General features: G+C 36.5%; 1 protein-coding gene across 1 annotated transcript in view; it reads left to right on the top strand.

The window, feature by feature from the left end:
• Positions 1-17109, top strand: part of TTN (titin) — a 277219-nt gene that overhangs the window by 110231 nt on the left and 149879 nt on the right. Inside the window, exons 111-136 of the mRNA XM_053907301.1 lie at positions 715-762; positions 1652-2056; positions 2493-2552; positions 2962-3039; positions 3201-3278; positions 3880-3966; positions 4202-4282; positions 5258-5341; positions 5742-5825; positions 7834-7917; positions 8145-8225; positions 8370-8450; positions 8636-8719; positions 8968-9069; positions 9496-9603; positions 11661-11741; positions 12150-12227; positions 12443-12526; positions 12687-12770; positions 13062-13145; positions 13371-13454; positions 14186-14266; positions 14555-14770; positions 16072-16149; positions 16354-16428; positions 16633-16725. Of these exons, the coding sequence (XP_053763276.1) occupies positions 715-762; positions 1652-2056; positions 2493-2552; positions 2962-3039; positions 3201-3278; positions 3880-3966; positions 4202-4282; positions 5258-5341; positions 5742-5825; positions 7834-7917; positions 8145-8225; positions 8370-8450; positions 8636-8719; positions 8968-9069; positions 9496-9603; positions 11661-11741; positions 12150-12227; positions 12443-12526; positions 12687-12770; positions 13062-13145; positions 13371-13454; positions 14186-14266; positions 14555-14770; positions 16072-16149; positions 16354-16428; positions 16633-16725 (2583 nt within the window). The remainder of the gene's footprint in view (positions 1-714; positions 763-1651; positions 2057-2492; positions 2553-2961; positions 3040-3200; positions 3279-3879; positions 3967-4201; positions 4283-5257; positions 5342-5741; positions 5826-7833; positions 7918-8144; positions 8226-8369; positions 8451-8635; positions 8720-8967; positions 9070-9495; positions 9604-11660; positions 11742-12149; positions 12228-12442; positions 12527-12686; positions 12771-13061; positions 13146-13370; positions 13455-14185; positions 14267-14554; positions 14771-16071; positions 16150-16353; positions 16429-16632; positions 16726-17109) is intronic.

The following is a 17109-nucleotide window of genomic DNA, read 5'->3' on the forward strand; positions in this document are numbered from 1 at the left end:
GATGGCACCTCCAGTCCCATGGCTGCTCTGGATTCAGTTGTACCAATAGAAGGCCAAGGACTGATGCTAATTTCAGTGGCTGTTCCAGCCCAACTCACAACCCTTCCTGGCTCATCTTGCTGCCAGTCCCTGAAGAAAAATAAAACACTTTTTGAAGGAGGATCAATTCAATTACTTCCATTTGTACTAAATCCTGGAAGTGTTTTAGGAGGGAGACTAGATAACTAAATTGAAGCAAATAGTTTTACCTATTTAACCAAGATTAGAGTAAGGAAGTCCTCCTGAAGGAAGGAGAGTCCAGGAGCACAAGGCACCATTCCCAGAGATGTTTCCCTGAGTGATCATTTGTGAAACATTATGGTATAAGAGGAAGCTCAAAAAGTGTGGATATTTTCTCAACTTCATAGTTAACCACTGAAAAAATGAAACACGCCTTATTTTCTGGCATTAGACTTATTGAATAATCTCTTCATGTTTCATGTTCATTGAAATTGTTTTAAATCGACCTAAACTAGAATCAGAGCTCAGCCTTTCCCCATTTTTGTTAATATGGCATTGCCTAGCAATTCCGGTGGGCTAAATTTGGAAATTATAAAGGCATTTAGTCTAGTAGTCACAGATAGTACAAATGACTAACAAAGCACAGAGGATTAGTAAACATTAAATAATGCATAATCTAAAGATAAACGTATTTTCTATTCTTTTAAATCCCAGAGGTTGCCAAGAAGCCCCTGCCTCCTACTGCCTTAATTCCGGCAAAAGGTAAATGAAACGATATTGTTAAATATTTTTATTTACTCCTGAGATTTGCATCTCTGCTCTGGATTCTTTTTTTAAATATGAGACTTCTAGTTGATCGTAAAGTTGTGGCATCTCCTCTGCCATATTCAAATTAGTACTAGAAATGACGGTTTCCTATTGCTCCAATCCCAGAAAGGGAATCAGAGGCGATGTTGATGCAGGCAGCCTCAGTGGAAACAGCAGTGGTGAGGGGTGGAAAGGGAGGCAGCATCCTTATTGTTTTACTTGTAGTTAACACAAGTACTAAGGATCACGTAAACAATGTTAGCCTTCATTTTTTTTAAGCTGTTGTTATAAAAACAACTATTTGACTTGGTTACATAATTTTAAGTATCATCTTTACAAAACTGATAAGAGAGTCATATTCAACTATCAGAAATGTAGCTTTAAAATTAGAAATGTTTCTGAAAGAATAATTAGAAACTTAAATAGAGGTTAACATTAAATATAAATTCCATTAAATGATCAAATGTTAAAATATCCTTGTGGGAAACCAGGGGCTTCGCAAACTGGAGGTCCTTTAGAACAATGGAGGGTGTGTCCATTTGATATTTACTGAATGCTGTTTTGTTTACACTGGAAAAATCCTCAAATTAAGAGTAGAGTGCACCTTGATACTCTTTATTGTGTTCCATAGTCAACAAAAATTTAAATGGATTCAACACACAGAAAATATGACAAATTATCGACATAACGCTGAGATCCAAACACTGATATTGTTTGACAACAGGCTTTGGTTTATGAAGTAATTGGATATGGATATAATTATGGGTAATGGATATAATTAATATGCTAATATTGTCATTTGATGTATCATTCATTCATTCATTCATTCATTCATTCATTTTAGCTCCTGAAATCATCGATGTATCCTCCAAGGCGGAAGAAGTGAAGATAAAAACCATAACCAGAAAGAAAGAGGTTCAGAAAGAAAAAGAAGCTGTGTATGAGAAAAAGCGTGCCGTCTATGAGGAGAAGAGAGTTTTCATTGAATCTTTGGAAGAACCTTACGACGAACTAGAAGTGGAACCATACACGGAGCCATTTGAAGAACCTTATTATGAAGAACCAGATGAAGATTATGAGGAGACCAAGGTAGAAGCTAAAAGGGAGGTTCATGAGGAATGGGAAGAAGATTTCGAGGAAGGCCAGGAATACTATGAAAGGGAAGAAGGTTATGACGAAGGGGAAGAAGAGTGGGAAGAAACTTACCAAGAGAAAGAAGTAATTCAAGTGCAAAAGGAGGTTTCCGAAGGTATGTATCAACTGGGCGCCTTTTGTTCTCTTTCTTCTCAGTTCCTCGTATTTTCAATGTTGTTACCCTGATCTGTAATGGATATGAAATCAATGAAGTGATCATTTAGGTCTTAAGGTTAGAAATTTTTAGAAACTTAATCTTTAAGTTTCTGTAATTATTTTCAGGCTTTGACATTATAAGTGGAAACATTCAGTCCTATTACCGAATTACGAGTGCTATTTTCTAATGCAGAAATTCAGGGTTTACTCCCACTACCTTGCTGCATCTCTGCTTGATCCTGCTTCGAAATCCAGCTGCAAGGGATCGTGTTTCCAATATCGATCCCAAACACAATACTTTCCATGATTATATATTCTGATTTCCTTTGCAATTGATACAAACTACTAGAACTCACCTATTTAAGCATCCCTTCTTATTCCTGTTTTTGTTAAAGAATCCCGTGAGAGAAAAGTTCCAGCAAAAGTGCCTGAAAAGAAAGCACCGCCTCCAAAAGGTATGTAATTGGAATTATTTAAGTAGATCAGAGCATCAACATCATTATCATGGCTTGTTTGGCAAAGATGTATAAACCACCAGTTCAATCCAATAGGCACAACTTCTTCTCTAAGCTTTATTGTATCAACGAATTTTTTTCCTAAGAATATCTAATTTATTTAATGCAAAATTTAAAAAGATCATAAAAAGATTATTATGATAAATATTTTTAAAAATAACCAAAATATTTGAAGTACAGAACCTTGTACTTAAAGTTCAGAGTACCAAACTTGTTTCTTTCTTTAAAATTATATACATATTATATATGCATGTAAACATATATACATACATATATGGATACATAGGGAGAAAGAGAGAATTTTAATAGAAATTCTAAAAGTACTGCAATTTCTTTAAAATGCTTGCAGTTATAAAGAAGCCAGTAGTTGAAAAAATTGAAAAGACTTCTCGAAGAATGGAGGAGGAGAAAGTTCAAGTTACCAAAGGTATTATGATTTAAAACATTTCTAGTACCATGTACACACGTCGTCTGTTTACTGATGTATGTTCCCGTGTTAGTTATTTATATAATCATCTAAAGTATTTTTAAATTTTGTGCAAAGCAGTATTCTTCACAATACAAATATATCTGTACATATTTTTTAAGTACCCGAAGTTTCAAAGAAGATTGTTCCACAAAAACCTTCTCGGACTCCAGTGCAGGAAGAAGTAATTGAAGTGAAAGGTATACATCTTTGTCTTTCCAGCTACAAGTTTTAAACATTTTTATTTATGTCTATGGATATGTGTACATATATTACTAAACAATTCACAAACCTGAAACTACCAACATGAAGACATGTTTATACAGTATATATTTTATGTCGAGTTGCACATAACGCATAATTTAAGGAAATAATAACATTCCCTTTGTTTCTAATTTTGCTTTAAAATTACATAATTTTTTTTAATCTAAGGAAGGCTTTGTTTAATGAATAGTCTTCTAACTTTACTATGCAATGCATCCCATTGCATATAATATTCCCCATCCTCTTGTTCATGTGAAGAAACCGTAATGGATTTGGAAAAGCACCACATTTTGTGTGAAGAAGTTGTGTCTATTTGATTCCCACTTAATAATGTTTGGTAAAGGCTGCATGGGTTGTTTGTCCTTATATATCAAAACATGATTTGTTTTCTTGTCAATACTGACTTTATTCTCAAGCTCTCATATTAACCCATTCATTCTGTATCTAAAGACTTACACAGAGTATGTAATCTATGTATTTGATCTGGTATCTTGTCTTAGAAAAACAAATACTAAATGTGAAATGCTCTCTTTGAAGTCCCAGCTGTGCATACAAAGAAGATGGTTATTTCAGAAGAAGAGATGTTCTTTGCTTCTCACACAGAGGAGGAAGTGTCAGTCACAGGTATAAGGCACATTTGAATTTGGGGGCTCAGACGGAAGGGCGTCAGATGAATTTTTATCCCTCTTCTTCTTACCTAACTTGTGATTCTATAGGCATCTCTGTCTCCTTGTAGCTCTCTGTCATCTTCTTATTGCACATTGTCTCTGTTTTAATTCGTATTTCAATATTCTTTGTAAATTATAATTACCACCCACAATATGGCACACCAGTAATTAAAATGTACATTTTTTTAAAGTCCCTGAGGTACAAAGGAAAACTGTTACTGAAGAGAAAATTCATGTTGCTGTTTCCAAAAAGACTGAGCCTCCACCTAAAGGTATTAGTGATTCCTTCTAAGTTTAAAATCTTTTAAAATTTCCATAGCAGATCCAAGCACCTGGATATGTTAATATTGCATAATGGATTTGGTCACACGGTCAGCAGACCTATGGCCACTGTGTACAATGGACATTACAGGGGGATGGGAGACCATGAGGAGCACACAGGAGAGAGGAATGAACATAAATGGAAACTCTGTTCTCTGCTTCAGAGACCTTACAGTCTAGCGACCAGCCTTTTGGAAATAGAGATTTGATGTCCTGGAGCCAGCTCAGGCCAACTCCCCCAGAGCTGATGGTTAAGTTTCAGGGATGCTGCGACCCAGTGTGCAATACCTCCATGACTAAAAGTTAAACTATATGAACTTACAATTAAACAAATTATATTAAAAACCATGATCATAGTTAAAACTCTCTGCTTCCACTTTGACTGCACTTTATTATTATTATCTCTGTTTCTGAGGTTGTTTCCATCTATTGTGCCTACGTAGTCGAAGTACTGAATTGCGGTGGGCAACTGCACATCTCTTCCCAACTCCATGACAATGTCACCATGCTCAGTAGCCAGGGAGGGAGTGTTTACACCATCACAGAAATTGGAAAATGGCAGCTGCTACAAATTAGGGCTCCCCTTCCCCCACACCCCCTCCCCAAATCGTTACATATTTAGGATACAAAAACTATTTAAGGTAATCTAATGCAATCATTATAATGCAGTCACTTTGTACATGTAAAGTTTCTAAAACTGGCATCTGGGGCACTTTCTAGGAAAGTGGAGGCTCCTGCAGTCCAGTCGAAGGTGACTAACAGCCACATTTTCAGTTCCCTTCACACTCGTTTCTCACGTAGAAGTTTCTTGCATTTGTTTGTCATAAAAGAGAAATGTCTACACTTTATTTTAACACTACCTTGCAACCACATATACCTTGTTGTAAAAACACAAGATTTCTCAAAAATGGCACTCTTTTTTAAAGTCCCTGAGCCACCTAAGAAACCAGTCCCAGAAGAAGTGGTTGCTGTTCCCGTTCCTAAAAAGGTGGAGCCCCCACCAGCCAAAGGTAGAATAATATTTTGGGGAAAAAATTTCTCCATGTCTGTCTTTTTTTTTTTTTTTTTTGTATCTTTTTCTATGGGATCTGTGTATTAACGAAACAGCATCTGTCAACAATTTGTAATATATTTAGTTCTGTGTATGTTTATTTCATTAATTGTGGTAATGTATTATGCAAGTATCAGTAACATTTAGACCATACTAACTGGGTCTTTGTTTCATGGAATGTATGTAGTGTCTCTATGGTACTGATTTATTTAGCATACATTTCTACCACAAGTAGAGCATGTTTAATTACTTCCTAAATTCTTACACTCTTACTGAGGATTTATGCTTTAGTATAATCTTAAATGTCTCAGAAGGAGACTCGAATTCTCAACATTGTTTCAACAATGGTATCTTTAAAGTTCCTGAAGTTCCCAAGAAACCTGTGCCAGAGGAGAAAAAGCCCGTTCCTGTACCCAAAAAGGAACCTGCTGCTCCCCCAAAAGGTACACCAGAACTGATCACGGGGCAACCCTTTGCCCCAAATGCCAGTCTTTTGTTTTATGTGGTCTTCAACCGCATGCTATGCTATCTTAGTATTTTGTGTCTTGTAGATGCCCCTCGTGTTTTTCATTTGTTTACCACCTTCCAGGGCTGTACTCTTGGCATGCATTATTTATGACACTGAACATCCCAAAGACATTACCAAAGTGTTCTTAAAAGAAGTAACTATGTCAAACTGCTGTCTTAAATTTTTAATATCTTTCCTGTCTCAGAGAAAGAAGAAATTTTGTGAAACTCGTATTCAGCAGGCGTGTTTGGAAGAAAAACTCTTTCACCCCTTATATATGGGATGTTTTTCTTAATACAAAACACTTCCATGAGTTATAATGAGAGACAAAGAGTAGCAACCTTCTGACAGTGTTTGGCAGAACTGAATATTAACTAGACAAAGATTGTACAATGCTGCTAGTAACTGTCACTCTTCTGAAAAGTCCATAGTGGTGAGTCTAGAATAGTGGGAAACATTGATTTTCGACATGTACTTTCACCGTGTTTCCCGACTTTAATTGAATGTCAGTATTTGCCATAAATGTTATGATTATCTATTATCTAGTCAGAGGCCTTTTGGTCTAGGTATGTTTGGATTCGATGTGCTAATCCTTTACTTTGCTTTTGAATTTGGTTTGTTTTGTGGGGGCGGGTGGTGGTATAAGACACGACTTTATGGATGCAGTGAAACTATAGACTGCACACATCTGGTCTGTTACAGAGAGATTCAGCAAGAATTCATTAGCATCCAATTTAGGCTTACTGAAATCATCATGTTCCCATTTTGCCTGACTTCCATTGTCCAGTTTCTTCCTGAATCAATTCTGTTTCTCCTCTTTCTCAAACTCTTGACTGTTTCAGAATTCTGGGTCTTCTTTTTTTAATCGAATGATTTGTAAAATGATTTCTGATTGTCTAATCATTAGAAAATAATGAGTATATGAAGATAAAATATATTAAAAGATCATATTACTAAAACCAATACTAATACCAAAGCCACTTGATCACTCCTGAAGGAGACACAGAGACATGTCTCACCATTGAAATAAATACACATAGTAACATATATAGATATGCATAAACACCCATATATAGATAATATATACAGACAGAAATGTGTATCTGTATAATTACATCGAGATGTTACAAATGCAAGTATAGAAGTGCAGGAGTTCACAAAAACTGCTATCCTGTTTGAAATGGAAACAATTATTGCTGGTAATGCATCCTGTTAAAATAAAATACATCTGCTGGTTAAAAATTCCACACCATCGACACTTAGATAAACTAAACTGTTGTTAACCTTTTTGGGTCAGAGAGCCTTTTGAAAACAATGAAGCCTCTTAGAGAAAAGCATATATGCACATACCCACAAAATTTCACACACAGAGCTCCCCAAAGCCATTGACACATGGATATCAGATGGAGAAGACAATTTACTCTAGAATGAGTGTTTCCTGATTTTTCAACACACTACAGTTGCATCAAAAACAAACAAAATCAGAAGAGAAATGGGAAAAAAATGTTAACATATAGATACAATTATTCTAAATATGTCTTAGTCTAAGATAGTCTTAGATAAATTAACTCCATTGTCATTATGGATTCCATTTCTCCATACAAAGCATAATGACACTTTGCTATATTCTATATCTACACACTATATTGTTTGTGTAGTCACTGGTTTGTTTTATCAAAAACATACCGATATGTAAATAAGTTATGTACATATTTTTTGTGTATATAACTCACTTTTAATTGCTTGAATGCTTCTGTAACACTACTTGTGACATTTATCACATCATGACCTTTGTAACATTATAGTCTAATTTTCTGTGTTATTTTGCCAATACATCAAAACTCTATAACATTAATTAACTACTAAAGATTTGTGTGTGTGCCTATGTCCATTCATAAAAGTGGTATATGTCTGAACTAATGTTCTGTTTAAAAAACTTTAAGTCCCAGAGGTGCCAAAGAAACCGGTCCCTGAAGAAAAGATTCCTGTTCCTGTCGCAAAGAAAAAGGAAGTTCCACCAGCTAAAGGTACGGTGTCTTGCATGGTAAAGGAGCCCTATTTTTATGTCTTGAGTACAAAACACTTTTGTGTTTCCTTATGTGTTGAGTTACTTTAATTCAAAATGAGTGTTTTATGGTGTGAGTAATAATTCAACGGAAGTGCCTGTCCACCTGCCTACTCTTTTACAAAGTAGCTGTAAATTAGCTACTTGGGAAAATATAAATTCATTTCTAAAAATTCATGTCTTTTCAAGTTCCTGAAGTACAGAAGAGGGTTGTCACAGAAGAAAAAATAACCGTTGTGACTCAAAGAGAAGAATCTCCACCACCAGCAGGTACTTAATTCCATCTTCATAAATAACCTTGTCTTTCCTTGAGGCTTCTTTAATTGCATGTCTTCTTTCATGGGCATGCCAATTCTGTGTTGCTCATTTATTTTGCCGTTCTGGGAATTTTAAAATCAAATACTATTCTTTAAGTGCCAGAAATACCAAAGAAGAAAGTTCCTGAAGAAAAAAGACCCCTTCCTCAAAAAGAGGAAGAAGTTCCACCACCAAAAGGTATCGCCTCTCTCTCTTTCCAAGAACCATCTTACATAATATTATGTGACAAGGCAAATGATAGTTTTGTTAGTTCTGTGATACTGAGTGCATTGTGGGTGTATATCTGTGGGGATATGGCCCACAGTTGGGGGTTGGCCTTCAGTGAGATGACTCTGAGGTTCTAAAAGTACATGTTTCTAAAGTGCCAGCTCTACGTAAGAAACCCGTCCCTGAAGAAAAAGTTCCTGTGCCAGTTCCTGTCGCTAAGAAAGCTCCTCCTCCCCGAGGTAGGATTTGACAAAAATCTTTTAGCTTGTGAATTCTTCCTTTGTTCCATCACGTGTCTTCCTGCGTGACCCTCTGTCTCTCTTCTGATTGAATTGTTATGTGTACATCCTTGTGATATGTTACGTAACTTGTTTTCCCATTGTGTTAGTGAGAATGGTATATTGTGTATTTATTACCCAAACTCCTAGGGAGAGAAAATTATTAAGATTCTTAAAATTTAAACTTCAACTTTAATGCTTTTTTAAAGCTGAAGTTTCTAAGAAAACTGTGGTAGAAGAAAAAAGATTTGCTGCCGAAGAAAAACTATCTGTTGCAGTTCCTCAAAGAGTGGAAGTCATGCGACATGAAGGTATATAATCAGAAGTGAGGGGGGAAATGGGTGTGTGTGTTTCCTCAATGTCCTTCTTTCCAGATGTGACTGTTTACCTTACAAGTTGTCCTTATCGGTGTCTACATGCCATAGCTTTCTGAGACTGAGTCTTTTGTGTCTGCATTGGTCCTAAATCATTCCAAGACAGTGAATGGGGTGCTGAAAATGTGATAATTGTCCAAAGTGGCCACACTTGGACATTATCTGAATATTCTTCTCAGTCTTGGGCTGTACTGTTCTCTTATCTTAAATCAGCTCTCACTTCCATGTAATGAGGGAAGCACTATGAAGCCACGCCCTCAGCAGAGAGAAGAACCATTATCTATCTGTAGGGAACATATGGCTATTACCAGTATTTCAGGAGACTGAATTTAAATTAAATATTATCTTTTAAAATACCTGCAGAGGAGGAGTGGAGTTATTCAGCAGAAGAGGAAAGAGTGTCCGTTTCAGTTTATAGAGAAGAGGAAAGAGAGGAGGAGGAGGAGGAAGTGGAAGTTACAGAATATGAAGGTAAACAATGCCCTGATCCAGAGATGATCTGGAGTCTTGATGGGCTGTTTTCTTTCACAGATTGTTTCTCAGATTAATGAAAGTGACACAAATTCAGTGAGCATCTGTGGGCCTCATTAGATGTATCTGTTGATCAAAACACAAGATTCAGGAGCAGGACTTAGAGTAAACATCCAATGTGTTTCTTGTCCATCCTCTCTTACTTGGCTACAGGTGAGGGGAAGAGAAAAGGCTTCATATTTATAGGTTACTCATGGTGCAGGTATCGCCATACACATGTATCCTTTCAGTAGACAGGACTCGATTTCAGCATGGTGGGCTAGCATAAACTTCACCTGGTAGTCTAATGTCTAAAACATGGGTAACATAAAGCAGTGTTGATAGCACAACTCACAGTTTTTTAATGAATAAGAAATTGTGTTATTATATTCCAGAAGTCAAGGCCATGTTTGATAGTGAAGCACTGAACACATAGGCTTTTCTTATATTTCATGTGTGGAGAAAACAATGATGTAATATCTTTGATTGAATTAGCTATTCAGATGTCCCCATACCTATAATGCTAGTTCTCTATTGCTTCATAAGGATTGAACAATAAGCTTTATTTCAGTCCTTTTCAATGAGTAAGATACCACTAGGTTTACTGTTAAAGTGCAGCACCCTGGCTGAAGCTATATATCTGAAAGAACTTCCTTAAGAAAGTTCCGACATAGCTCTGCTTTAAAGAAAAATCAGTAAGTTCTGTAACAAATTGACCCTTTTTCTAATAAAAAGATAAATAGAATTCTATATGTAGATGCCCTTGAGAGTGCATTTCTGGCTAGTAAATGTGCCCCACTTCTTCTCCACGTGGAAGAAAAGTCCATATAAAATTCCCAGGGGCAATCATAATGGAATGGCTTGGAGCAGAGCAAGACGGGACATGAGTCCCAAGAGGAAGCCCACCGGTTCTGTTGTGCTTCCTGGGAAAGGCCACGGTGTTGGGTGTAAGTCAGGAATCTAATAGATCAAAGAGGGCCCCATCCCTTTTAGACATGTTTGGGAAACCAAACATAACATGTGTATAAAGAAAGCTCTCGGGGCGCCTGGGTGGCTCAGTCGGTTAAGCAGCTGACTTCGGCTCAGGTCATGATCTCGCGGTCCGTGAGTTCGAGCCCCACGTCAGGCTCTGTGCTGACAGCTCAGAGCCTGGAGCCTGTTTCAGATTCTGTGTCTCCCTCTCTCTGACCCTCCCCCGTTCATGCTCTATCTCTGTCTCAAAAATAAATAAACGTTAAAAAAAAAAAAAAAAAAAAGGAAGTTCTCACTGCATGAATCTGATTTCAACTTTTGACAGTACACATTATAAATCTCTTTCTGTATATGGATTCTAGTTAAAAAGAGAGATGTTCTATGATGTTCTTAAGTTTTCATTAAGCCCGGAAGATTTAGGGAGAAGATGGGTAGTCTGTTAAGTTGGCTTTTAGTGTAAAGAGATGTGTCTATAACTAGATTCTATTCTATAATTAATACTATACACATAGGTTCAAAAATCATATGAAGACACCTGTCTCTTCTACCATACCTGTCCCCACAAAGATGGAAAAAAATACACCACCCAGTTTCCAAGTCCTCAGTAGGTTTTTCATATGTAATACAGGCTTTTTTATAAACCCATTTACGATTCCTCAAGTGTATGTTTCTGCCCTGAAGCCTTCAAACCTAGAGTGCTCTGTTATTTTTGAAACCTATCTTCAAATGCTTGTGTTCTTATTAATTTAGACACTAGGATTGTTTTTTATGTCGTGTACTTGTCCTGTTCTTCCTGTGAATACAAGCATTATTATCTTTATGATACACTTGAAAATTAAATTATTGAAACTTATTTTCCACATGCTTTATTGAGGCACATGCTTTGACTAAAATGCACTTCTTTGGGTATCTTAAATGGGAACAATCGGGAATCTGGCATGTGTTAAACTTTTTATTATTTTAATTGCTCTTTGAAGTAATAAATTACAGCTGAAGTTAAACTTGAAAAGCCCTACAACTTTTTTTTAAAACTGATGTCTTTAAAGTGATGGAAGAGCCTGAGGAATATGTCGTGGAAGAAAAGATGCACATTATTTCTAAGAGAGTGGAGGCCGAACCTGCAGAAGGTACACCGACTCTTGTGTTAATTTGAGCCCCACGTGTGTTTGGCTTGTCCCATTCTTTATGTCCTCTTGTGGTTAGTTTATCACTTGTATTGCAAGTATTGATAGCCATCACGTCTAAGTAAAAAGATTCCATATATTTTTATTGAAAAGAAATCTGAGGGCACCTGGGTGGCTCAGTCACTTAAGCACCTGACTGTTGGTTTCAGCTCAGGTCATGATCTCATGGTTTGTGAGACTGAGCCCCACATTGGGCTCTGCACTGACAGCACAGAGTCTGCTCAGATTCTCTGTCTCCCTCTCTCTTTGCACCTCCCCATTTGTGTGCTCTCTCTCTTTCAAAAATAAATAAACAGTTAAAAAAAAAGAAATCTGGGCATTTCTACACATGTATTTTGTAATCTTTTCAAGTGCGTGAGAAACATGAGAAGAAGATTGTGCTGAAACCGAAAATTCCTGCTAAGGTAGAGGAGCCTCCACCAGCTGAAGGTATAGTTCTCTCTCAAAGAATATGATACCCTTTGCTTTAATAGCTATAAAGCCTCTGAGGACTGCCTGAATTTTGTCCTCACACGTGTATCAACATCTTTGCTGATTCAGTCATTAATGTTTGTGTGTACGTATGGTCTTTACAAAAAGCGAAGCCCCACATGTCACTTTATCTGTAATGCAAACTGATGTTCTTAAACCTCATCTTTCTAAAGTTCCTGAGGTACCTAAGAAAACTGTGCCAGAAAAGAAAATCCCTGCTGCAGTTCCTAAAAAGGAAAAGGTGCCACCAGCTAAAGGTATATTGGCTTTATTTTATTCTTTCTTGCATAATGTCTGTCTTTTTCATCTTAAATTGGTACGTTCTTCAGATTTGTGTAACACTAACAAGAAAAGGTGTGCCTGTGTTTAAGATTTTCCATGTTGTGTGCTTGATTGTGTTGCTTGATATCTTTTAAGTGCCAGAAGAGCCAAAGAAGCCAGTTCCAGAAAAAAGGGTTCCTCCAAAAGTGGTTAAGAAAGAAGAACCTCCCCCAACCAAAGGTAAATGAAATTCTCCAGCACAAAAACAAGAACCGTGTCTTGTCTTTTCATCCTCTCGCTGCTGACCTTGGCTCACACCTTGTGTGTGGGGGTTACTGGTGTATGTCGGAGGCAATGGTGTATTATTGCCTTATCTATGGGTGGAGTATTAACCTGTTGTGACATTTATTGGGGTGTGTGTTGTGAATTGTCATAGTCTAAAATCACAGTACTTTCTGGCCAATACAAAAAAAAAAAAAATCCACTTTAAGTAAGTAATTTAACTCCCAAATCCTAAAATTATCTTTCAAGTGACTGAGAGGCACGTGGAAATTACTCAGGAAGAAAAAGTTCACGTTGCTGTGACTAAAAAAGAAGAGCCTCCAAGAGCAAGAGGTACATGAGACCTTTCAATACACAGAATATTGTATTTAATCTATTCTCTTTACCAAATGCACTGGTTATATGGGTGTTGTTTGTTGTTCTTGTTGCTCTAGTTGTTTTGTATGTTTGAAATAATGCAAATGTCAAGTCTTTTATGTTTGAGTTACTATTCTCTGACTGCCTTTTGGAGGTTTGAATGAGGGAAACAAGTCTTTAAAGTGAAATCTGTCTTTAAAGTGCCCGCGGAGCCCAAGAGAGCTGTTCCAGAAGAAAAAATTCCAAAACTCAAACCTAAAAGAGAGGAGGAACCACCAGCAAAAGGTACACCAACTTTTTTCAAAACTCGAAAGAAGCATGTAGGTACTGAAGTTAACCTAGAGGAATTGGGATCTTTAGAGAAAATAATCTGAATACTTTATTATAAAGTAAGTCATATGCACACGCTATTTCCTGTCACTTCAAAACTCAACATTTCTGATACCAGAAAGTACTCTCTTCCTTCTTTTCCGCAAAAGTGCGAAGCTCCCCCAAACGTGTACTTTCCCTCAAAATGGACTCGTCTTCTAATATGTTATTGTCTGTATACTAAACTCATCTGCCGAAATGATTGTGTTGTGTGGCAGTCTTTGACAAAACTTCAAATTTTTTAAAGCCTGAATTTTCTACATGGTGCCAGTGGAGCTTATTGAGAACACTTTAGAATTCAGGCGAAGACACTACTTATGTGACTCAAGCTTCTGCCTAATGCTTGTTCTCTAGTCATTGTTTATGCTGGCTGGGTGTCTTTTTGAAGTCTCTTATAAACACTCCCTGACCTTCTTAAAGGCATTCAATATCTTTGAAACATTAAGCAGGTTAGGAAAAAGTATTCCTTTGTATCACAGACCATGTTTATTTCCCAGTCTATTGATTTTTTCTTGCCATGTGAATGAGAAATAATGACGAGCATGGTGATGGTTGTCTTTGTCTGTGGATGGTTCTTACACAGTAGCTCTTAACATGTACATATTCAAAATCCTGCAATTCACTTTTAATAATTACTCTTTTTAAAGTCACTGAAATCAGAAAAAGAGCTGTTAAAGAAGAAAAGGTATCCGTTGAAGTTCCAAAAAGAGAAGCTCCTCCCGTGAAAGGTATGTTGAGCTTTGACTAAATAAAAAACTATACAGCTTTTTGCCTGCTACTTCCTAATTTGACTCCCACCTTTCCTGGCTTATGTTGACTTATGGCAGGACATCTAACATTTGTAATCATAAAGAGCAAAATGTACATTCTTTAATCCTTGAGGAAGAAAGGACAGTCAGGGTCTCCCATAACCAGTGCATGAATCCATCACATAAGAATGAAATCAAAGTGCATCGTCACTATCACTCCTAAATGGGCTTGAAGTAAAATGCTGCCTGTTGTCAATATTATTCTAGAAGTAACTGTAACTGAAGAGAAAGAATGGTCTTACACTCAAGAAGAAGAAACCGTTTCGGTAGAACGGGAAGAGGAATATGAAGAATATGAGGAATATGATTATAAAGAATTTGAGGAGTATGAGCCAACAGAAGAATATGACCAATATGAAGAATATGAGGAACGTGAATTTGAGCATTATGAAGAGTATAAAGAGCATGAAGAATATGTCACAGGTATGAGCAAAACTGCACACCTGACACCACATTAAATACTTTCAGATTCCATTAGAATGGGATAGAAGTTTGGATGCCCAAAGACATTTGCAAAGAACTTTACTTTATTTGACAAATTCAGGAGTTTTTGGTTCTTCGGTAACTTTTAGAAAAAAATCTCCATAAATCTTAAGGTTACTATTCAACTTTGGTTCTGAAACTAACCTATTTCCCCCTCATTTTTGCTTAGACACAAAATAGCAAATGTCCCTAAGTTTCTTTCTCAAAAGGGTTAAGAGTTTATTTGCAAGGGCCCATGATCATTGTAATACATGATCAGAAATTTCTGAATATCTTATTCTAAAATGTGTTATTATCGAGTACAATAGTCTTTTGAAAAATATTTTCCATGAGTCAAAAATATTTGTAAAAAAAAATGTTTTCCATTTGATGTAAAACTCAAAAGATGGGTTCCCATCATCAAAACTTGACAAGTGAAATAAGTCATACAGAGAAAGACAGGTACCATATGTTTTCACTCTTATGTGGATCCTGAGAAACTTAAGACCATGGGGGAGGGGAAGGAAAAAAAAGTTAGAGAGGGAGGGAGCCAAACCATAAGAGACTCTTAAAAACTGAGAATAAACTGAGGGTTGATTGGGGGGGGGGGGGGTGGGTAGAAGGGAGGGGAAAGTGGGTGGTGGGCATTGAGGAGGGCACCTGTTGGGATAAGCACTGGGTGTTGTATGGAAACCAATTTGACAATAAATTTCATGTTAAAAAAAAACTTGACAAGACTGCTTCAGAAGTAAAGACAGAGGAGGCTAACACAAGCAGTTATGTTATATCTAATGAAGATCAGATTTGTTGAGTATAACTTCAGCTGCAATTTCTTTATTTTACTCAAAGAATTAAGTTCCTACTGGAATTTTGAAATGAATCAATATTATTATTTCATGTACCCAATCTCTGATACTTCATAGCTTAACTTTGAGAACATTCTATGTGGTTGTACAGATAGCATTAAAAGCCAACATTATTTAGAAAGAAGTCTTAACCATGATTTTTTTCTACCTGAAGTGAAATGAAAATGTTAATACGTAAGAGAAAGTTACAGTGACCTAAAAGCCAGGAGGAAAGGGCACTATAAGCTTTTAGACCTTAATCTCCTTGAACCTGTGATTCTCATTCAGCTCTAGAGGCTATGGCTACACTGTAAATAAAAGATATATTACTTTAGTTCTTTGAGTCCATTTAGGAAATAGCATGTTTTATTTATGTTCCAAAGTCTAACATTAAATACCCTGTGTGTACTTTTAAAGAACCCGAGAAGCCTCTCCCAGTAAAGCCTGTCCAAGAAGAACCGGTTCCCAAAAAGCCAAAGGCCCCACCAACTAAAGGTACAGTGAGAAAAATGTTATCAGTTCTAAGAGACCCATGTTTCCTACATGTCTGTCATGCTATACACACGTGTTGAAGTGGCAACGTACAAATTGTGTGTGTGTATGGGGGGGCCGGTATTATGTTGTACATTGTGTTTCTTTTTGTTCTTACTACTCTTGAGAAATCTGGTTTTTAAATCTGTTAATATTGATATTTTAAAGTGCCGAAGAAACCTGTCCCTGAAGAAAAAGTACCAGTGCCCATTCCCAAGAAACTCAAACCTCCACCACCCAAAGGTACTTTGCAGAGTGATAACTACGAGAAACATCTTTGTTACCTATGTTCTATAAATGTGTCTTACTACCTTGTCTGCTGTTTTTTGTTTTTACTGAATGTGTTGTGGTCCTGATTCTTACATTTCACAGTTTTTGTGTATTTTTTATTTATATGGTATTTGTGTGGTTGGTTTTAATGTTCTTCAATAATTAATGTCTTCAAAGTGCCTGAAGAACCAAAGAAACTTGTTGAGGAAAAAATACACATTTCAGTTACCAAACGTGAAAAAGAGCAGGTGGCTGAGCCAGCTGTTAAAGGTATAATGATTTCCTTCCAAAATTGTGATCTTTTATAATGTCTCTTTTAAAATTAAGGTAGCTATGTTTTGCTTCATTTTGTTTTTGTATGTCTTTTATCATCGGGATTTATTAGGTAGAAAAATCTGTCAACATAGGATAAGTAGATAATGTTACCTATAAAACAAAAAGTTGTTTTGAAATGTATCCTTAGCCTATGATACAACAGCTGTGGCTACAATATATTTAAAATAGAATACTTGGATTTAAAATTGGTAACCATTTGACACATTCCTAACTTATCTAAATTGATATAATGATATAACAGTGTTGACCACGGTTTGATACCTGTTTATTCATTCTAAACTTATTTTAAAGGCTTAAAAACAAAAAATCTAACTCAGT

This window comes from Panthera pardus, unplaced genomic scaffold, assembly GCF_024362965.1.
Source record: "Panthera pardus isolate Hobbes unplaced genomic scaffold, ASM2436296v1 HiC_scaffold_10, whole genome shotgun sequence".
NCBI classification, from domain to species: domain Eukaryota; kingdom Metazoa; phylum Chordata; class Mammalia; order Carnivora; family Felidae; genus Panthera; species Panthera pardus.